Below are 17,109 nucleotides of genomic sequence, written 5' to 3' on the forward strand. Positions count from 1 at the left end.
AGAGTCTCTCTGAATAGCCAGTAGGACAGAACACAATCAAGCAGATAGATCCACTACTGTTCTGTATACAACATGTGGCGACAGAGTACTGATCTTGATAAGGCTTCTGGTCACTTGGTGTGGCTGGGCTGGGTGCACTAGACTCGCTATCGGATCGCATTCGGCGAGGTGAGGCTGTGGAGGGGTTTGCCCTAGCAAAACGTCGTGGTCGACAGTTTCGGATTTCACAGTGCTTAAATGACAGAGATCATCGGCGAAGCTATCCCCGTCAGACCTCGAGAACTAGTGGTTGTTACAGAGTTTCTTCGTCATCCATTGACCAAGATTATCTGTCTTGTATCTTACAAGGCTTTACATATGAACTAACTCTTCTGTACAACGGGCCGCAACTGCTCTTCCTACGCCCTGCGAGCGTGTGATTACTACAGAGGAGCTCGAACAGGAAGGCTCTTCGATCTAGTAGCCCCGTCAACGTCTCTTTCACTCTTATACAGTACTAAGCCTACCGACTTTTAAGGGCGGTCACTATAACGGTCACCGCACAGGCAATAACTATGACCGACCTCTTAACCGGTAGGCATTTAAGGCTTAGAGCATAGTGCGGCACGGACTGCAGAAGCTTTTGCTCAGTGGGGTGACATTGTAACACCAGCCAGCGATTTACCTTCGACACTTCCTGCCTCCCTGTCGGTATTGCTTCCTGCGAAATGGTTAGCTCTCGATGATCGATAACAGCCACCCTCCAGTTTCGCAAGAGGCCACCAGCATTTCAGATGTATACGAGAGGAAGTGATAAGGCACCATTGGCGTGTCTATGGTCCTCTCCATCCCTATGTTGGAGAATACAGTATTATCTCCTCTTTCGACGAGTTTGCCTTAGTCATAATCTAGACTTCACAACTTAATGGCTTCGTGGTGTCCGCTCCTCGTCTCTTGTTGACATCTTTCGATGTCAGCGGCTCTGAGGTGTTAGGCTCTAGCCTCTAGAATTCCCGAATCGTTCAGTCAAAGACACTATCACGCTATAATCTCTTCGTATTGTAACAGAGCACTTTAGGGTTCGGGGTGCACGTGCAACAACACTCAGGAATTAGGTACTAAAGACGTGTAACAAAGATAATTATATTTCGTAACTGTGCACACTAGATCGTATCTAGTGAGGGGAGAATATAAATTACCGCTAAGGCGCTTATAGTTATACCTATAAAAGCGGCGTCCCCCGAGCGATAGATTTAGCTAGACAATACACCTTTTCCACCCTCTTTCACACAAGTATTGCGAGAGGGCACACGAAAATCAACGGGATGATTCCATCTCTACCTACCTTCGATTCCTTGGGCCACTTTAGAATTTCAATTGTAATCGTCCTCTAAATTTGCTCCTCATCGTGGCGAAATGAGCTGATCGAGCCGCACGTCTGCATTGAAAATTCGACGTGCCATCATCCAGGACATGTCGCTTACTTACTCCACCCACCACCCCTTGAGCAATGTTCCAGGTCCCCTTTCCAAGAATTGACAGACCCTTTTCTATTCTAAGCTTTCATGGTAACCGACTTCAGAATGGCTGTTACACCCATAGTGGCATCGGTCTGCTGTCAGCTCCGGCCTACATAACCTGGGACGTGGTCTGCCAGGGACGAGCACTCCTTGCTTGCTCACTGTCTGGCAATTATCTCTTACCATCACTCCGCCTGAAGCTTTAGGGCGTTCTAAATTGCATCTTAAATCGAGTGTACAGCCTCATTGCATACACATCTCTGTCAAAGAGCCCAGAACTCTGCCCCTGACTTAATTTTGTTTCGATGTCTGCCTGATTGAGATTTGCGGGCCAGTTTTCAACGTCCTCCCACCTCTGAACATGGCCTCACGGGCGAGACCGCGATTCAGATGACGAGGCGTGGTCGACGTCGCGCCCATGGCCCCCCCAAAAGTAGAGCCTTTGGAGCTATGATATTACACAGACTCTGCCCGTCTTCTCTTTGGGATTTTTCACAAGCTCTTCAAACACTCATTTATCGACAATCCTTCTTTGGTCACTCTTTCACGCTTCTTGCACTCGTTTGTCATAATGTGCTCTTTGGATTTCTTTTCCCTACAGTCACTCATTACGATTTTCCTCTCGTTGAATGTGTTGTTCGTCCAACATGTCGACTCTCTTGCTAGCACAGACACCATTACATGGGGTGGATCAAATGACAGAACTGGCTACCAGAACAACCACAACATGGATCCCGCTGTGGTGGGAAGTTCTCAGTTCGGCCTCCTTTTCAAGACCAAGCTTCCCGGTACATATCCCATCAACGGCCAGAATGCGCCAGAGCAGATATTCTCCCAGCCGCTGGTCTATACTGGCTCGGATGGTGTTCAATATGTCTATGTCGCAACAACTCAGAATAATGTGTACAAAATAGTCGCAAATACTGGCGTCATCGTGGCATCTCGGAACCTTCATCGCCCATTTTTGGTCAGCGATTTGGATGGATGTGTTGATGTCAACCCGACCGTTGGTGTGACGGCAACAGGTGTCATTGATCCAGATACGGTGCGTTCGTCCATCCTTTTCCGATTTCGAGTTCTAACTTCAGACCAGGATACATGGTACATGACGTCCAAGACTTACATTGATCAAAGTCTTACGGGAGCGACCGGGCGTCCAAATGGCCGCTACTACGTTCACGCCATCAGCACTGTTGACCTTTCCGAGAGGCCCAATTTTCCAGTCAACCTCGAGGGCATGGTAGCTCGAAATAATCCCGTGCGGTCATTTAACGGCGGGATCCATCATCAACGTCCTGGTCTGCTTCACACAGGTGACTATGTGTACGCTGGTTTCGCTAGCCATTGGTATGTTTGACCCACGCTGCCTAGCCGTACGATCAGAGGGATTGCGTTCTCCCTGCGCTTTTCATTTCTACGGCTGATCAATTGCGTCCCGTTACAGCGTCCAGTATAACTTCACCGGCTGGATTGTAGGCTGGCATAAGAGCACCGGACAGCTCGTGGAAAGATTCGCGACCGAAGGTGGTAGGTCGTTGTTGCTTCTTGCGCAAGTACGATTAGGCAACATTGTCTAACACTTCGCAGCTGGCGTTAGCCCTGACATTCCTGGAGCGGGTGTTTGGATGTCCGGTGGTGGTCTTGCAAGCGACGACAAAGGTTCCATGTTCTTCGCTTCCGGCAATGGCTATGCTTCTCAACTCAACGGAATACCCGTAAATGGCAGGAATCCACCAACAGCGCTGGAAGAAGCTGCTGTGCACATGGCAATCAACGATGATGGCTCTCTAACCGTAGTCGACTTTTTCATGCCCTGGGAAAAAACCCAACTTGATGGTGCTGATAAAGGTAATGCTCGTCTCTGTAACTTCATATTCAAGATTGACTAGGCACAGATCTCGGTACATCGCCGCTGGAACTCCTTCCAAGTCAATTCTCCTGTGGCGACATCACACGAATCGGTGTCGTCACCGGTAAGAGTGGAAAGACTTACTGGCTCAATCTCGACAACCTCGGAGGCTATCAAAACGGCCCAAACAAGCTGGATAATGTAATCCAAGTCTTTCAGAACGAAAACTCAGTCTATGCCGGAGCTGGTGTTTACCCGCTTGAAGGTGGCTACATCTACATCAACGTCATCCAATATCAGACCCATGTGTTCAAATTCTCCTGCAACGATGGAGTACCATATTTCAACAAGGTGGCCGACTCTCCTGAGAAGAATGCCTACATCCTCGGCGTAGGTCACGGCACCGTCACTTCGCTCAACGATCAGCCCGGAACAGGCTTGGTGTGGACGTCGGATGTCGAAGGGTCGAACCTTCGAATCTACGATGCCATCCCTGACGAGAATGGACTCATGACGGAAATCAATTCATTTGTCACACCAGGAACAACCAAGTTTACCAGACCTGTCTTTGGAAATGGGATTGTCTATCAGGGTACTACAGTCGGCTACCTTTATGCCTACGGCGCACCCGTCAATTTACCTCTGAACTGTACAACTCTCCAGTTTGGCACAGCCAACCTCAACACAACCACTGCGCCGATGACTGTGCGATGTACAGCCAATACCGCGGTTACTGTCACCGCCGCAGGCCTTTCAGGAAATCCAAATTTCGCTGTCGGTGGATTGCCCAATTTCCCTCTAGCAGTCGTCAACGGACAACAGTTTTCATTTCAGGCAACCTTCACCCCTCAAACCGTTGGCCCGCTATCTTCGTCCGTGATCTTGAACACAACTCAGCAGGCCGCTGGCTTCAGCATCAACACTCCGGTCCAGCTGAAGGGCACTGGTCAGAGCCAAGCTGCTCTGATGATGGTCATTCCAAACACTGTCAGCTGGAATGGTGTCATCACTGGACAGCAAGCCGGCGGAGTCAACCAGTCCGTGGTCATTAGCAATCTTGGAAACAGTCCTCTGTCTATCAGCAACATTATGTATTCCATTGTTGGCGAGACTGGACCCTGGATCTCGCCCAATGGCACCGAAGCGGCAACTGCAGTCTCCGCTTTCACATTCTACAACATGCCGTCGTCCGTCCCTCCCAACAGCGCTGTCACTGTTCCTATCAACTTCAACCCTCTGAATTCCGGCAACTACGCCGCGTTCGTTCAGTTCATCTCCAATGGTGGAATCAAAGTGATTGATGTCCTTGCAGCCGGATCAGATCAGCCGAAAGCTGTGCTTGAGTTCCAGAGCCTTGATGGAGGGTGGATAGCATATGACAATACCACGGCCTTCAGCTTTGGTAACGTCACAGAGAACACCAGCCGGTATCTAAAGATGCGCCTGACCAACAACGGCTCCGCCAACGCGGCGGCATTGTCAGTGACAGTCAGCAAGCCTCCTTTTGGCATTGCCGGAAGCATCATTGGCGCCAGCAACCAAGTCGACCTCGCAGAAGGCACACTGGTTTACGCGGGACAAAACCTAACCGCCACACTCTTTTGCTCCGTGCCAAAGAGTCAAATCAATGTCGACCCCTACAATGGCACTGTTCAGTGGACCATGAATCTCAACGATCCGAGCTTTGGAAAGCAACACATCCAATTCTTCTGCAATGCTGTCTCGGAACAAGTTCCTCCATTGAATCCGGTCTCCCAGCAAGGGATGTACAGATATGGGGGCTGCTTCAAGGAGAACAATCCAGGCCGACAACTTCAGACCACCAAGTACAGCGGGCCTAACAACACTAATGACCAGTGCATCTCTTTGTGCTCGGCAGCTGGGTATATCTTCGCTGGCACTCAATACGAACAAGAGTGCTGGTGTGGCTACAACCGACCCAAGACAGTTGTAGCTGATGCCAATTGCAACTTTGCGTGCACCGGCAACGTCAATGAGATCTGCGGAGGCAATGGTATCGATGAAACCGGCTCTTACATCTCCCTCTTTGGCGATATCACGCGTTGGAACGGCAATTCTACAGATACACCAGGCCCATACGTCAATCCTGGCACGCTAGGATATTACAGTTTGGGCTGCTACACCGAAGGTTCCAACTCTCGAGCACTGAATGTGCAGCCCAACGCCAACAACACTGTGGCTTCATGTCTCCAAGCTTGTCAAGGCTACTTGTATTCTGGTGTCGAATATGGTGGGCAGTGCTTCTGTGGAAATACACTGGCGGCAGGCTCCGTCAATGCCAGTGCAATTGATTGCAGCATGACCTGCAACAACAACCAGACGGAATACTGTGGAGGCCCGAGCCGGCTTAACATGTACATTTACGGCAATGGTAGCCTTCCAAGCACACCACCTTCGAACGGTGGAGGCAATAACAATCTCCCTCCGCCATCAGGCCCAACAATTCCGTCGGCAATCGGCAATTTCACCTACCAGTCTTGCTATGCTGAAATCCCTGGCCGTGCACTCAGTGCTTTTGCCCTTGCCGACGATAGCATCACGTTGCAGACATGCGCCAGCAACTGCAGGCAGTATCAGTATTTCGGCGTCGAATACAGCCGAGAATGCTACTGTGGGAACAGCTTGGGCTCAGGTAGCGCTCCAGCGACTGATGGGCGTTGCAACATGGCATGTTCCGGCAATTCCAGCTTCACTTGTGGTGGGCCAAATGGATTGACTCTGTACCGAAATCTGAACTGGACCGCTTCCACCCCTCCTCCGCCGCCATCAAATCCGACCGGCCCAAGCATTGTCCCCAGTGTCGGTAATTTTCAATTTGTCGACTGCCACACAGAAATCCCCGGTCGCACTTTGACGGGCAAGGCAATCGCCTCGAATGGCATGACTGTGCAATATTGTGCCGGAAACTGCACCGGCTTTACATACTTCGCCGTCGAATACGGTCAGGAATGTTACTGTGGGAATGGCCTGGGTTCTGGGTCTGTTACAGCTACGGATGGACGATGCTCCATGACTTGTGCTGGCAATTCGTCGACCATTTGCGGTGGGCCTAATGGGCTGAGTCTTTACCAGTATGTTGTGCCTTCGAGTTCGAGTCCAACCTCGAGGGTTACAAGTACGACCACACCGAGCGCTTCGGTCAGAGCACCTTCAACCCTGTCAACATCGACAACTGGATCGACTTCTACCTCTTCGACCCCGTCTGCAACTGTGCCATTCAGCGTTACTTCGACCTCGAGTTCTACCCAATCCCCTGTAGCTAGGACTTTTAGCATCACGATCTCGACACAGGCTGTGAGCTCGTCAACCACTTCGATACTCTCTTCGACTACCTCATCAATCGCGAGCTCAACTTCGTCGCTTTCACCTGTCACTACATCATCAAACTCATCACGAAGCATAACCACTACTTCTGGTTTAAATTCTATGTTATTGTCTTCCTCAACGAGTGCAGCAGGCAGTGTTACTGGCAATACGAACACATTCCGAGCCACTACCGCTGCGTCGACGTTGACGACTTTCGTGGGTTTTACGACTTCGGCTACAGCAGTCAGGACCATCTCAAGCACTTTATCTTCGGCGGGTACGAGCACGAGCACGAGCACGAGCGTGAGCACGTCTAGAGCCGGGTCATCGTCGAACAGTGCTAGTTTTGCCACTAGCTTCTTGCCTGCTTCTTCGACAACTAGCAGTGCAGCCGTCTCGTCAAGCTCAATCCCGACAACCACAAGTCAAGCTGACCTTTCCACTCTGACAACAATTTCAACCCGCTTGACCACCTTGTCCACTTTATCAAGCGCCACCACAAGCACATCAACCGCGAGCACCTCTTCGTCCGTGCCCTCGAACCCCTTCTTCCCCGCCATCTATCTCGGCTGTGCTCCCGAGCTGTCCAATGGCCGTCTCCTCTCCATCTCGTCCACCTCAAACTCGGCAATGACAATTTCCTCGTGTATTTCGTTCTGCTCGGCGCAAAACTTACCCCTCGCGGGCCTGGAGTACTCGCGGGAATGCTACTGCGCGTACTCCCTCTCGCCTTCCACGGCCTTGAATGCTACGGGATGCAGCATGCCATGCACGGGCAATGCGCAGCAGAGGTGTGGTGGACCGAGTCGCTTGAGTATTTACAACAATACCTCGCTGTCACCTCCCAGCGCGAAGGCCAGCATTTCGGGCTACACCTACCAGGGATGCTTCACGGATCCTTCCGCCGCGCAACGTACGCTGCAGGGCTACAGCACCTCCAACGGCACCTCCATGACGCAAGAATTCTGCATCTCGGCCTGCCAAGCCAGAGGGTACAAATACGCGGGCGTGGAGTTTAGCAGGGAATGTTATTGCTCGAACCAGCTTGGCACTGTGAGTAACGGGGGCAAAGGTTCGCAGGCATCAGAGGGGGATTGTTCCATGCTGTGTGTCGGCGATACCAATGAGTTTTGCGGTGGAAGTGCGAGAATAGGGGTCTGGATGAGTGGTTCTTGATGAGTCGTGGTCAGAGCTTTAGCACTCTGCTTCTCTTCTTGGCCGTTTTCCTTTTTGGGCATTTCTATTCTCAGTCATTCGTCTGACGTGGCGTTTTCCATTCATTCTCTAGCGTGTAGACGGGAACGAAGGGGAGTTGGTATGCTATCTACATTTTCTCGCTTTCTCGGAACGCCCATGGAAGTTGAGACTTTTCATGAACACAATATATTGTCATTTGTGATGCCGCAGAATTGATAATATTATGCCAAGTAGATTCCTTTCTGTATTGTTAGCGAGATTATTCTCGCAACAAGAGCAAATATCCAAAGAAAGCGGGCAAATTCTCAGGACCGCCGTCAAGATGCTGTAAAGCCGGGTTGTACTATGAACGGGCATCGGATAAGCTAGCTTCTTGTTTCTATATACAGATCCTACTGAGACTACGGACAGTCTTCTCGAAACCAAAATATCGAATTGTCCGACCGGATAACAAACTGGTCCAACCCTCGGAAATGCCTCGCTAGAGGAGTTGAGTTCTGGGATAGATAGTCTGGGTGCCGAAAGGGTCGGCCGACTCCGAGATTGATTAGGCTGTGAGGGAATGACGACGCTCATTCGACTTTTTCCACCGATTCCTCAACATGGGTGACCGAGGAGCCTGGCTTTTTGTCCAAGAAAGCGCCAGTGTTGACTTGAACGTCATGCAGCGCCTTTTCTTGGATCTCCGTTTGATAGGTCTTGAACTTGAAGACGCCGACTCGCTTCTCGAACAGTTCGTCGATCTCCTCCAAGGATCGCCCTTTCAACTGTTAAGCAGCTTTAAGTCAGCCCCAGAAGCCAGAGCCAGAGCCAGCTCTTTTAGCGGACTTGGTTTTGTTGTGTCTGTTACTTACCTCTGGGATGCAGAGAAAGTAGAAAATGGCACACACAATGTTGCTCCCGAACCAGATGTACCCGTACTTGGGGCCCTGGAAAGAACATCAGTAAAAAGGGATCCGGATACTTAGTAAGACTTCCACTGTAACTCACCCAATTTAGATCGGTGGGGTTGATGAAATAGGGCGTGCAGAAACTGGTGAGCCACGCAAAAACGTATTGGATCGAGGTTGCTGATCCCACGGTCCACGCACGGAGACGGGAGCTCACCAGCTCCGTAGCTACAGGATACGTTGCAGCGCCAACACAGCCTGAATGAAAACATTGTCAGCAATACCACTCCCGCATGGGAGATCCGAGCAACCCCAAACCGTTATAGAAGAAACCCCAAATTGCAACCATTGCCACCGTGACTTTGCCGGTAGTGATGGTAAATGGTGAAACACTCTGCGCAATGGCCATCCCCAGGAAGCAGAGACTCGTCACGATCGACCCAAAGATGCAGATGAATCTTCTCCCCACCAGATGGCGCATGGCGTACATGCCGCAGTTGACTCCCACAAACCCGATACAGGTGATCATGATTGAGTACTGGAAAGCTTGCTTGATGCCGGCAATTTGGAAGAAATATGTCTGATAGGCGATAGGGAACCAAGATCCGCTGCCTGCTTGTGTCAAAATGGTACCCCAACACAACAGCGTCCTCCGCAAGTCGGCGCCTCCATCCAGAAGTCAGCTGTGAAAGTTACGCCACACAAAATGCCAGCGTCACTCACCGCGAAACATATCCAGGAGTCCCACAGACTTCGCGATCCTTCTTTCTTCCTCGACACCGCGAATAATTTCTGCCCATTCAAGTTCGAAATACTCCGGAGCCAGCGAGTCTGCCCGTAGTGTCTCCAAGGATTTTCGGGCCTCACTTTCTTTATTATGATGCAGCAGCCATCGAGGGGTTTCAGGAACGAAGAATAGTCCAACCCCCAGAAGGGCTGGCACAACATAAAGACTTCCAATCGGAATCTGATAAGAACCTTTGTCCAGGCGATCCTTAGTATAGTTGTCGACGATTGTACCCAGAATGGCACCGATATTGACCCAGTAGGCAAAAAGGGCCACCATAACTCCTCTGAGATGAGCTGGTGCGATTTCGGCGGTGTAGATGTTCGAGAACGTGACGAGGAACCCATTCGAAAATCCGAGGACAATTCGGCCAAGATATATCACTCCCTTATTTGTAGTGCCAATCTGGATGGCCAGTCCGACACAGTTCAAGAAGCAAGCCAGCCAAAGGGCTGTCTTGCGACCGTAGAAGGCACCGAAAGCTCCAGCGAGGATCGATGAGAGAAAAGCACCGAGCGTCAAGAGTGAGCCGATCAGTTGCTGAAAAGTGCTGTCAATCCCATAGCCTCCCGGGCTGCTTGGATCAGGAAAGCCAAACACTTTCAGAAAGCCGGGCATAGCCTGGAGAGCGCCAATTGCAGCACTGTCGAAGCCTTTACGGTTGGTCAATGTCAGCTTCCTGCTGCTCCTAACTCAGCGCCTGATTTTGTCAACTAACCATATTGAGTATTGGCGGTCGCAACAATGCAAGCCATGATCAAGCACTTGCGGTTGGCCCAAAGGGACGTCACCGGAAAGGTAACTTGGCTGGTATGTGGAACTTCCGACATTTCGAATACTGGTCGACAACAGATGAAAGGTTCCTTCCCCGGTGAGTCAGTTCTGGTCCGTATGTAGAGGCTCACAGATTATATGTCCTCTTGTTCCCTCCACAACCCTGCAGCCAAACCTGGGGATACCTCCACAAACTCGGTGGGAGAGATGCGATACTGGATCAGAAAACCATGGGTATGGTTGCGATCCTTCCGAGGTCGAGCGTCCACATGTGGAGCTTAGCGTGTCTGATTCAATCAGCCTCTCGGTTATTTCAGTCGCCCTCCATCTCGCAGTCCAGACCAAAAGAGCAACTGGACTTTCTTCCATGCTGCATTCATCCTTAATCAACACAGGATAACTCCGCATGTGGGGAGAATAGACATTCAACTTCGCTCTTGACCTGAATTGACCATTCATGTGCTAGTTTCGAGACGCTCCAGAATGTGGGATCCCTTCTCCACGAACATATCCAGAGCTAAGCGCGTTACAGAGATGTAGCTGGGGAAGTTGAAGCGGCGATAATTAGTTGAGCTCCCAAGCAATAGCAATAAACTCTCGGCTACCAGCTAGACAGGTTACCTTGGCTCATCTAGTCCTCAAGGTCCCTATTGCCGGTCAAGGGATCTTCTTGTCTTTCTGATCTTTTCACGCAGACTCCTGTCTGTACGCTGCACACAATACCGACAGATCTGCCCCACATGCGGAGGCATAACAAGGACACGCAGATTGTAACTGCCGCCTCTCATTGTTTTGCGATGGAGTTATCTGGCCCGGCGATTCGCCGCTGCAAGAGAAAAGACGGCAGGTTTGATGGTCGTTGGTTAAAGCTGTTGTGGCTACAACGGCCATGCCAGACGAAGACAAGCGTTGACGTCTCGTTGACGAATCGGAGAGCATGAAATTCGGAAGGATCTTACCACGAGTCTATCCAAACGATGTTCTGATCAACGCTGAACGCGCGCACCGTCTGATAAATTCGTTAGGGTGGACGACACGCCTCAGCAATACCCTTCTTCGACGAGCTTGATAGATCAGAGCGGGAAGAAATACCCATACACCAAGAGCCAGGTAAGCATGTCGTAAAAGCCAGTGCGGGAACCTTGGCCGAAGTTATGATCACTTATCCTTCGTCGAACACATGGCCACATCTCACTTATTTAGATGTTTGGCTGACTGAAGACGCAAGAATTCTTAGCCATCCATTTTAGGCGGTCGAGGTATCCATTGCCCTCTGTTACTAATCTGCAACGTGATAGCCTGACCTGGGATATGTGTATGGCTGTGTGAATCACCCACTCCTCTCAACCATCAAGGTAGATAGTCGAAACTGAATAGGCTTCCCTGCTGGTGCAAGCCCATTAGATTGGGTACATCCATCATCTGAAGGCCGTTGATGGCCTGGTCTGAAATAATAGGTCCAGGAAATTGATTCATGCTACTCCATACGTCTCCCAGATAATTGGCAGAGAAGTTAAATGGCTGTGCTTCAAGGAACTCGGTTGCCGGATCTCCACACGGGGGAGGCATCATCCTGGGATCGGCGCCGCTGCCTCGGAAAATGAACGGCACGGCGGGCTGCGGTGATAGGCGCCGCTGCGCGCTCCCACCCATGGGCTCCTGATGGACAGGAGCTGAGACCGTGCTATCTTCAGCTCTCACGCTTAACATTGAAGATGTGTATGGGACATCCCCTGATAGTGTTGTAGATGGTAGACATTCTGATGTGTTACCTTTTATTTGTTGGCTCTTTTCGAATAAATGGCCCGTCGATGCTGTCGGATGATCAAACTGTGCTTGAACCTGAAAAAGGGAACCCATCTGGCCGATGGGCACTTCTCCAAAGTCTTGACCGTCAAGACCAACGGGCATGAGAGATGAATCAGTTTCGCCAGAATCTGCAACGGCCAAATCAGTGATCCCCAGCCTTTGATGTTGCAGGCGTTTTCGAGTCTCTGCAAATTCCGCAGGGAGAAGAGCAATCATCGTCTTTCACAATATTAGCCATCAGGTGGAAGATGCATAGCAGATCTATTCACCGACCTCTAGAATGGTCTGCGCTCTTTCGGCAGCGTCATTGCCATTCGCAAGAAAAGCAATCGCCTTTCGACCGATTGATATATCCTTGAACGCCATTTCTCTGCCTTCCCAGTCGGCAGAATCGAGAACAATGAACATAAGTGTCACAACAGACCCGAACACCATATGCAAGACCGTAAAATTTCCGCCTTGGAGAAGATCATTTTTGTACATTTCTCCGCTGAAATTCAAAATAGTGTGACACGCTCGAACACAGGCGGCTGCATACGGTGAAAAAGTGATGTTGGACGATGATGTGCTTTGAGCAAGAGGCTTGGAGAGGTAATGAATGAAAGGTCTGTAGAGGTAGAGCTGAACATGCGCATGGGACATGCAAAGGAGATACTGCGTCCTGAAGCAGAGAAAGTCAGCGAGTTCTCGGCTTGTTTGATTCAGGAATGGGGGATCATACCGTAATAAAGATCTGGACGTCGAGTGGGATTTCAGACGAAACCCAATGGGTAAATTTTCTGTCCACCCCTTGAGAGCTCTCTCGATATCCTTGATTTTCTCAATGCTAACCAGATATGTTGCGGCCCGTGATCCCGGAGTTTTGCTGATCCCTCTCGGTGGGTATATGTCCCTGACGACCTGATCCAGGATCTTGTGAAGGGCGATAATAGTGTTTAGACCCGCTATTGTACACACCTCCTCCGGAGGCTGAGGTGAAATGCCTTCTTTTGTGATGTAAGCATCATTTACTTCCACCGGCAATTCTTGGTCGACATTTTCATCGTTTAAGAGCCTAGGCATGCCACATGCCGTTGCAAAGTAATTTCCCAGAAGTCTCAACACCCAGAAGATTCGCTTGCTTAGTTCACGCTCGATTAGATCGTCGTATTTGGACTTTGACCGATGGAGACCCATTCGGAGGGCAAGCGTTAGTGCATGTGTTACGTATGAGTAACAGGTCCCAGCACGAGTATTACCTATTGTGAAGAGAATAAGGAAGATCATGGTTTGGAGGGATATTTCATCTGTACAATCGCCAATGTCGATAAATGCACGACTGGCAGCAAAGTATTGTAGCCTGTGTCAAGATTAGCTTTGGGTATTGCTCTTGATGATGTAGGAAACCTACCCTTCGGTGGTTTCCTGCTCACGAGAGGACTGCCCGGCATCTTTCTGAATGAATATACAGCCGAGAGCGAGGACTGCGTAGAGGAGAGGAAGAAAACGCAGCTCTGCGGCGGTAGATTCATTGGACCCGAGTGCATAAATGTCGTTAAAGGAGCGATCGAAGCTCGGTCGATGTAGGATGGGGAAAAGGGAGTATGATTCCAATGCAGCATCTACTAAAGCTCGAGCCTTTGCCTTTGAGGGAAGGCAGACCGTAACTGCGGGAGAGTAATCGCAATCAAACAGCTTTGCCACTGGCCTACTTGGAGGGCGTATTCGTGAACGGACGTCACCTGGCCAGTTTTTTATATCTTCTCGCATCCGTTGAATGAACGCTCGGTCTCCGGAATAGCCCTGAAAACTGTCCTCGGCTTCTTCAGTTGCGTGTCGCGTGAGGACGAATTTCGGCGTGGCCCAGGAGATGTCTTCGTCAGGATGCTCTGTGGAACAATCGGAAGGATGATATGGGCTAGAGCGCCCAGGCAATTGACATTCTGATGCGGGAAGCGTACCCTTCAGATGTGCAGGACGAGTGAGGTTCTTTATGCATGACTCCAAAGCTTCAATCCTAGTCTTCAGAGCCTCGACATGCTCCGCGGTCCGAAGGCACTTTCTTTTTCTGCGACTTGGTTCTGGGTAAATGCAGTCTGACAAAGTTAGGGAATGTGGAGGAGGAATCTTTTTGTGTCGTCTCTAGCTGACCTTGAAATGATATTCCACAGTGCTTGCATGGATTCTTTCTGTCACATTTAATTTTCCTTTCTCGACAGGATTTGCAGGCTCTTGAAATGGGCCGTAGATTTTGTGCTTCACGCTTCTTCATGTTGAGCTCAGGACGCAGGCCATGTGATTGTCTGGAATCGGCTTCTGCCATGGGGAAGTCGTTGGTATCTGTGCCATCTCGAGATCCCTGAGTAATGCTTTGAGGACTCTGATGTGAAGAGGGCTGCATAGCACAAAGTTGTTGTTCATTGACCATCGCGTCCTCCGCCGTGTTCTTTGTGAGAAGGCTGGAATCATACGAAGCACGTAGTCATACCCACAGGGTTTGGTAGAATGCTAGGCAACTTTCTGTTTAAAAAAATTTGAAGATCAATGTGAGTAGTGCAAGAAAGAGCATGGGAATATTGATGGAGGGATCATTTGGTAGGTAAACGGATCGAGAAATTGACGTCTGGAGGGAGAAAGAGGATGTAGTTCTCGGTAACAGGGAACGGCATGCGCGATTAATTAAGCTCTGAAATTCCCTCCGGGAGGACGTAGGGGTTCCTAGGGGGCCCTGCATGCCTAATTTATAACTCCGCTAACGCCGGGGACAGTTACTTTAGGCCCTGCCCAAGCAGAAAGGCTGCTCCGTTTGGCCCTATGACTGCAAATCCACCTCTATTCTGTAGCCACCGACAAAAATAACGACCCTCTAAATTACCTAGAGATGCAACCACGTATCTATCAACACGCCACCCAGGGACAATATTACCCGCCTGAGACAAAACTAATAACTCTGTCAAAGTAACTATTCTAATCTTACAGGGAAACGTTCCCTCAAGACCCCTCCATATTGTCGTAGAAGAACTGGTGCTGGAATCAAAGCGAGAGTAATAAACCCAAGCATTGAATTTCCCCACTGCATTCAAGTCAGCACGTAACCATCTTCAGTTCTCGACAAAAGATCATTTAGCAGAGTAGAGATGCTTACTCCATATCCAAGTTGTTGATACAGCGAAGGCCCTGCGAGTGGAAGGAAAGCCCCAAAAAAGGATCGCGTCACCGTCACTGAAGCTATCCCGGAAGCTGCGTACCTGGAGTACGAGTCGATGATGTACGTCTGGATGGATGTGAAGATCCCAATCATTCCAAATCCGAATGGGAGCAGGCCGATGATGGGGACAATCCAATGTACTTTGGCCTGAATCGACCAACCGTACCAAAAGAAGGAAATGGGAACAAAAAATGCATAGAGTAAACACATTGTCAGCCGCATCTCGGGTTGGTAGACTCCGTCGTTGGCGTGAGTGAGGCGGATGATGATGCGGTCGCTCGAAAGTCCAAAAAGAGCCTGTCCGCAGAGCAACCCAAGTCCCAACCCGATATAAGCGAGACCGGTCAAGTCAGGACTCCAAAGATACGTTCTTTGGAAGACGTCGGTGACTGTCGTGAAGAGCAAGTAGAGGCATCCATATATCAGAGCAACATAGATTGCCAACAGTCCAACGATAGGCGACATAAACAGCATCTTGGCTGGCCTTATCAAGTTGCGAACGAGGAGGGTCCCTGCGGAGCGTTGGCCCTGCGTTTTGTCGTAGCAGCTTATCAAGTCGCTGCGTTTCAGTTCTTTTGCAAGGCGCCGAGTCTTCTCGCGGATGAGGACAGCGTGGTTGGTTTCGCGATAGAAGATGAGAATAAGACTTGTGCATGCTCCTGCAACAATCAACAGAGTCCAAAAGACCTGGGAGGCATCAAACAAATTAGTTCAAGTCGCCACACATCAGCCAGATTGAGAGGTGACCCGGAGAACGTACCCATCTCCATCCCGCTCCCTGAGCGATGAAGCCTCCACAAATTGGACCCAGAACAGGTCCAAAGAGGGGCCCGGCAGTGAAGATAGACATAGCCAGCCCACGCTGTTCCTTCTCGAATAGATCTGCTATCGTACCGCCGCCGATAGTCAAGCAAGCAGACCCACCCATACCTGTGAGCAACCGGAAGACAATCAAAGACGAGATATTGGGCGCCAGTGCGCAGCCGATCTGCCACACCGTGAAATGTAGTGAGGCGATGTTCAAGATGATTCTTCGACCATATATCTCACTAAGCGGGGAGAGGAACAGCGGGCCAATCTATAGAAAGCTCAGTCAGAATCCAAGCGGACAAAGGCGTTGTCTTGAGCTGAAAAGATTGGGTTGGCATTACCGCGTAGCCAAGGACATATGCTGAGACAACGAAGGTGCTCAGCAATGTTGAAGTGTTGTGAAATTCGACATCGGCGAAGCGAACGGCGGGCGCAAAAACAGAAGACGCAAATGGACTGTGAGTTTGAGAATTTGATCCAGGTTAATTCATGGCACGTCAAAGCAGGACTGGGGTGCAGCAACCAACCTGATCAGTGTCATTGAGCTCACGAGGGAAAGGATGGTCCATTTGCGCAGTGAGGCATAATTCCGTGGATTTTCTGGATCATCTTGCCCTTCCCATCCGACGATACCCTTGTCAAGGTCTTGCTCTGGAAGGACGTCCCTTTTTAATACAAGCTCCTTCCGACGAGCTCTCGGTTGTTCTGAAGATTTCTTTTGCGACGATTGTTCATCTTGGCGCCCCGGCGGCTCGGACTGACTGGGCTCTCGTGGAGGTATGTCTTCTGGAGGATTACATGGTATCTGAGCCTCGACGTGTCGGCTATTTTGATCTCTGGTGCTAGCTGGAGCCATTAACTTAACACTTAAGGGATCTCAGCAATGTGGTAGATAAGAACACAGTGGCCGCCGAACAAGGCTGCTGCAGCATATCAGAACAAATCTTTTTACTCCCTTGGCTTTGGTCTTATAAACCTCT

General features: G+C 50.2%; 3 protein-coding genes across 3 annotated transcripts; 1 reads left to right on the forward strand and 2 right to left on the reverse strand.

Annotated features, from left to right (window-relative positions):
• Positions 1-2,226: 2,226 nt before the first annotated feature.
• A1O5_09414 (uncharacterized protein) lies at positions 2,227-7,851 on the forward strand (the record flags this gene model as incomplete). The annotated part of the gene is made up of 5 exons (XM_007749993.1): positions 2,227-2,544; positions 2,593-2,846; positions 2,944-3,026; positions 3,087-3,347; positions 3,389-7,851. 5 exons carry the CDS (start codon positions 2,227-2,229, stop codon positions 7,849-7,851), a joined length of 5,379 nt encoding a protein of 1,792 aa, XP_007748183.1.
• A 593-nt stretch (positions 7,852-8,444) lies between these two features.
• A1O5_09415 (uncharacterized protein) lies at positions 8,445-10,379 on the reverse strand (the record flags this gene model as incomplete). The annotated part of the gene is made up of 6 exons (XM_007749994.1): positions 8,445-8,639; positions 8,727-8,801; positions 8,863-9,020; positions 9,081-9,428; positions 9,486-10,202; positions 10,268-10,379. 6 exons carry the CDS (start codon positions 10,377-10,379, stop codon positions 8,445-8,447), a joined length of 1,605 nt encoding a protein of 534 aa, XP_007748184.1.
• A 1,294-nt stretch (positions 10,380-11,673) lies between these two features.
• On the reverse strand, positions 11,674-16,985 carry A1O5_09416 (uncharacterized protein; the record flags this gene model as incomplete). Its single annotated transcript, XM_007749995.1, has 11 exons — positions 11,674-12,351; positions 12,406-12,793; positions 12,854-13,471; positions 13,523-13,778; positions 13,854-14,192; positions 14,987-15,041; positions 15,089-15,184; positions 15,257-16,006; positions 16,080-16,397; positions 16,471-16,585; positions 16,657-16,985. 11 exons carry the CDS (start codon positions 16,983-16,985, stop codon positions 11,674-11,676), a joined length of 3,942 nt encoding a protein of 1,313 aa, XP_007748185.1.
• Positions 16,986-17,109: the final 124 nt, after the last annotated feature.

This window comes from Cladophialophora psammophila (assembly GCF_000585535.1).
Source record: "Cladophialophora psammophila CBS 110553 chromosome Unknown aczJe-supercont1.16, whole genome shotgun sequence".
Taxonomy (NCBI): Eukaryota; Fungi; Ascomycota; class Eurotiomycetes; order Chaetothyriales; family Herpotrichiellaceae; genus Cladophialophora; species Cladophialophora psammophila.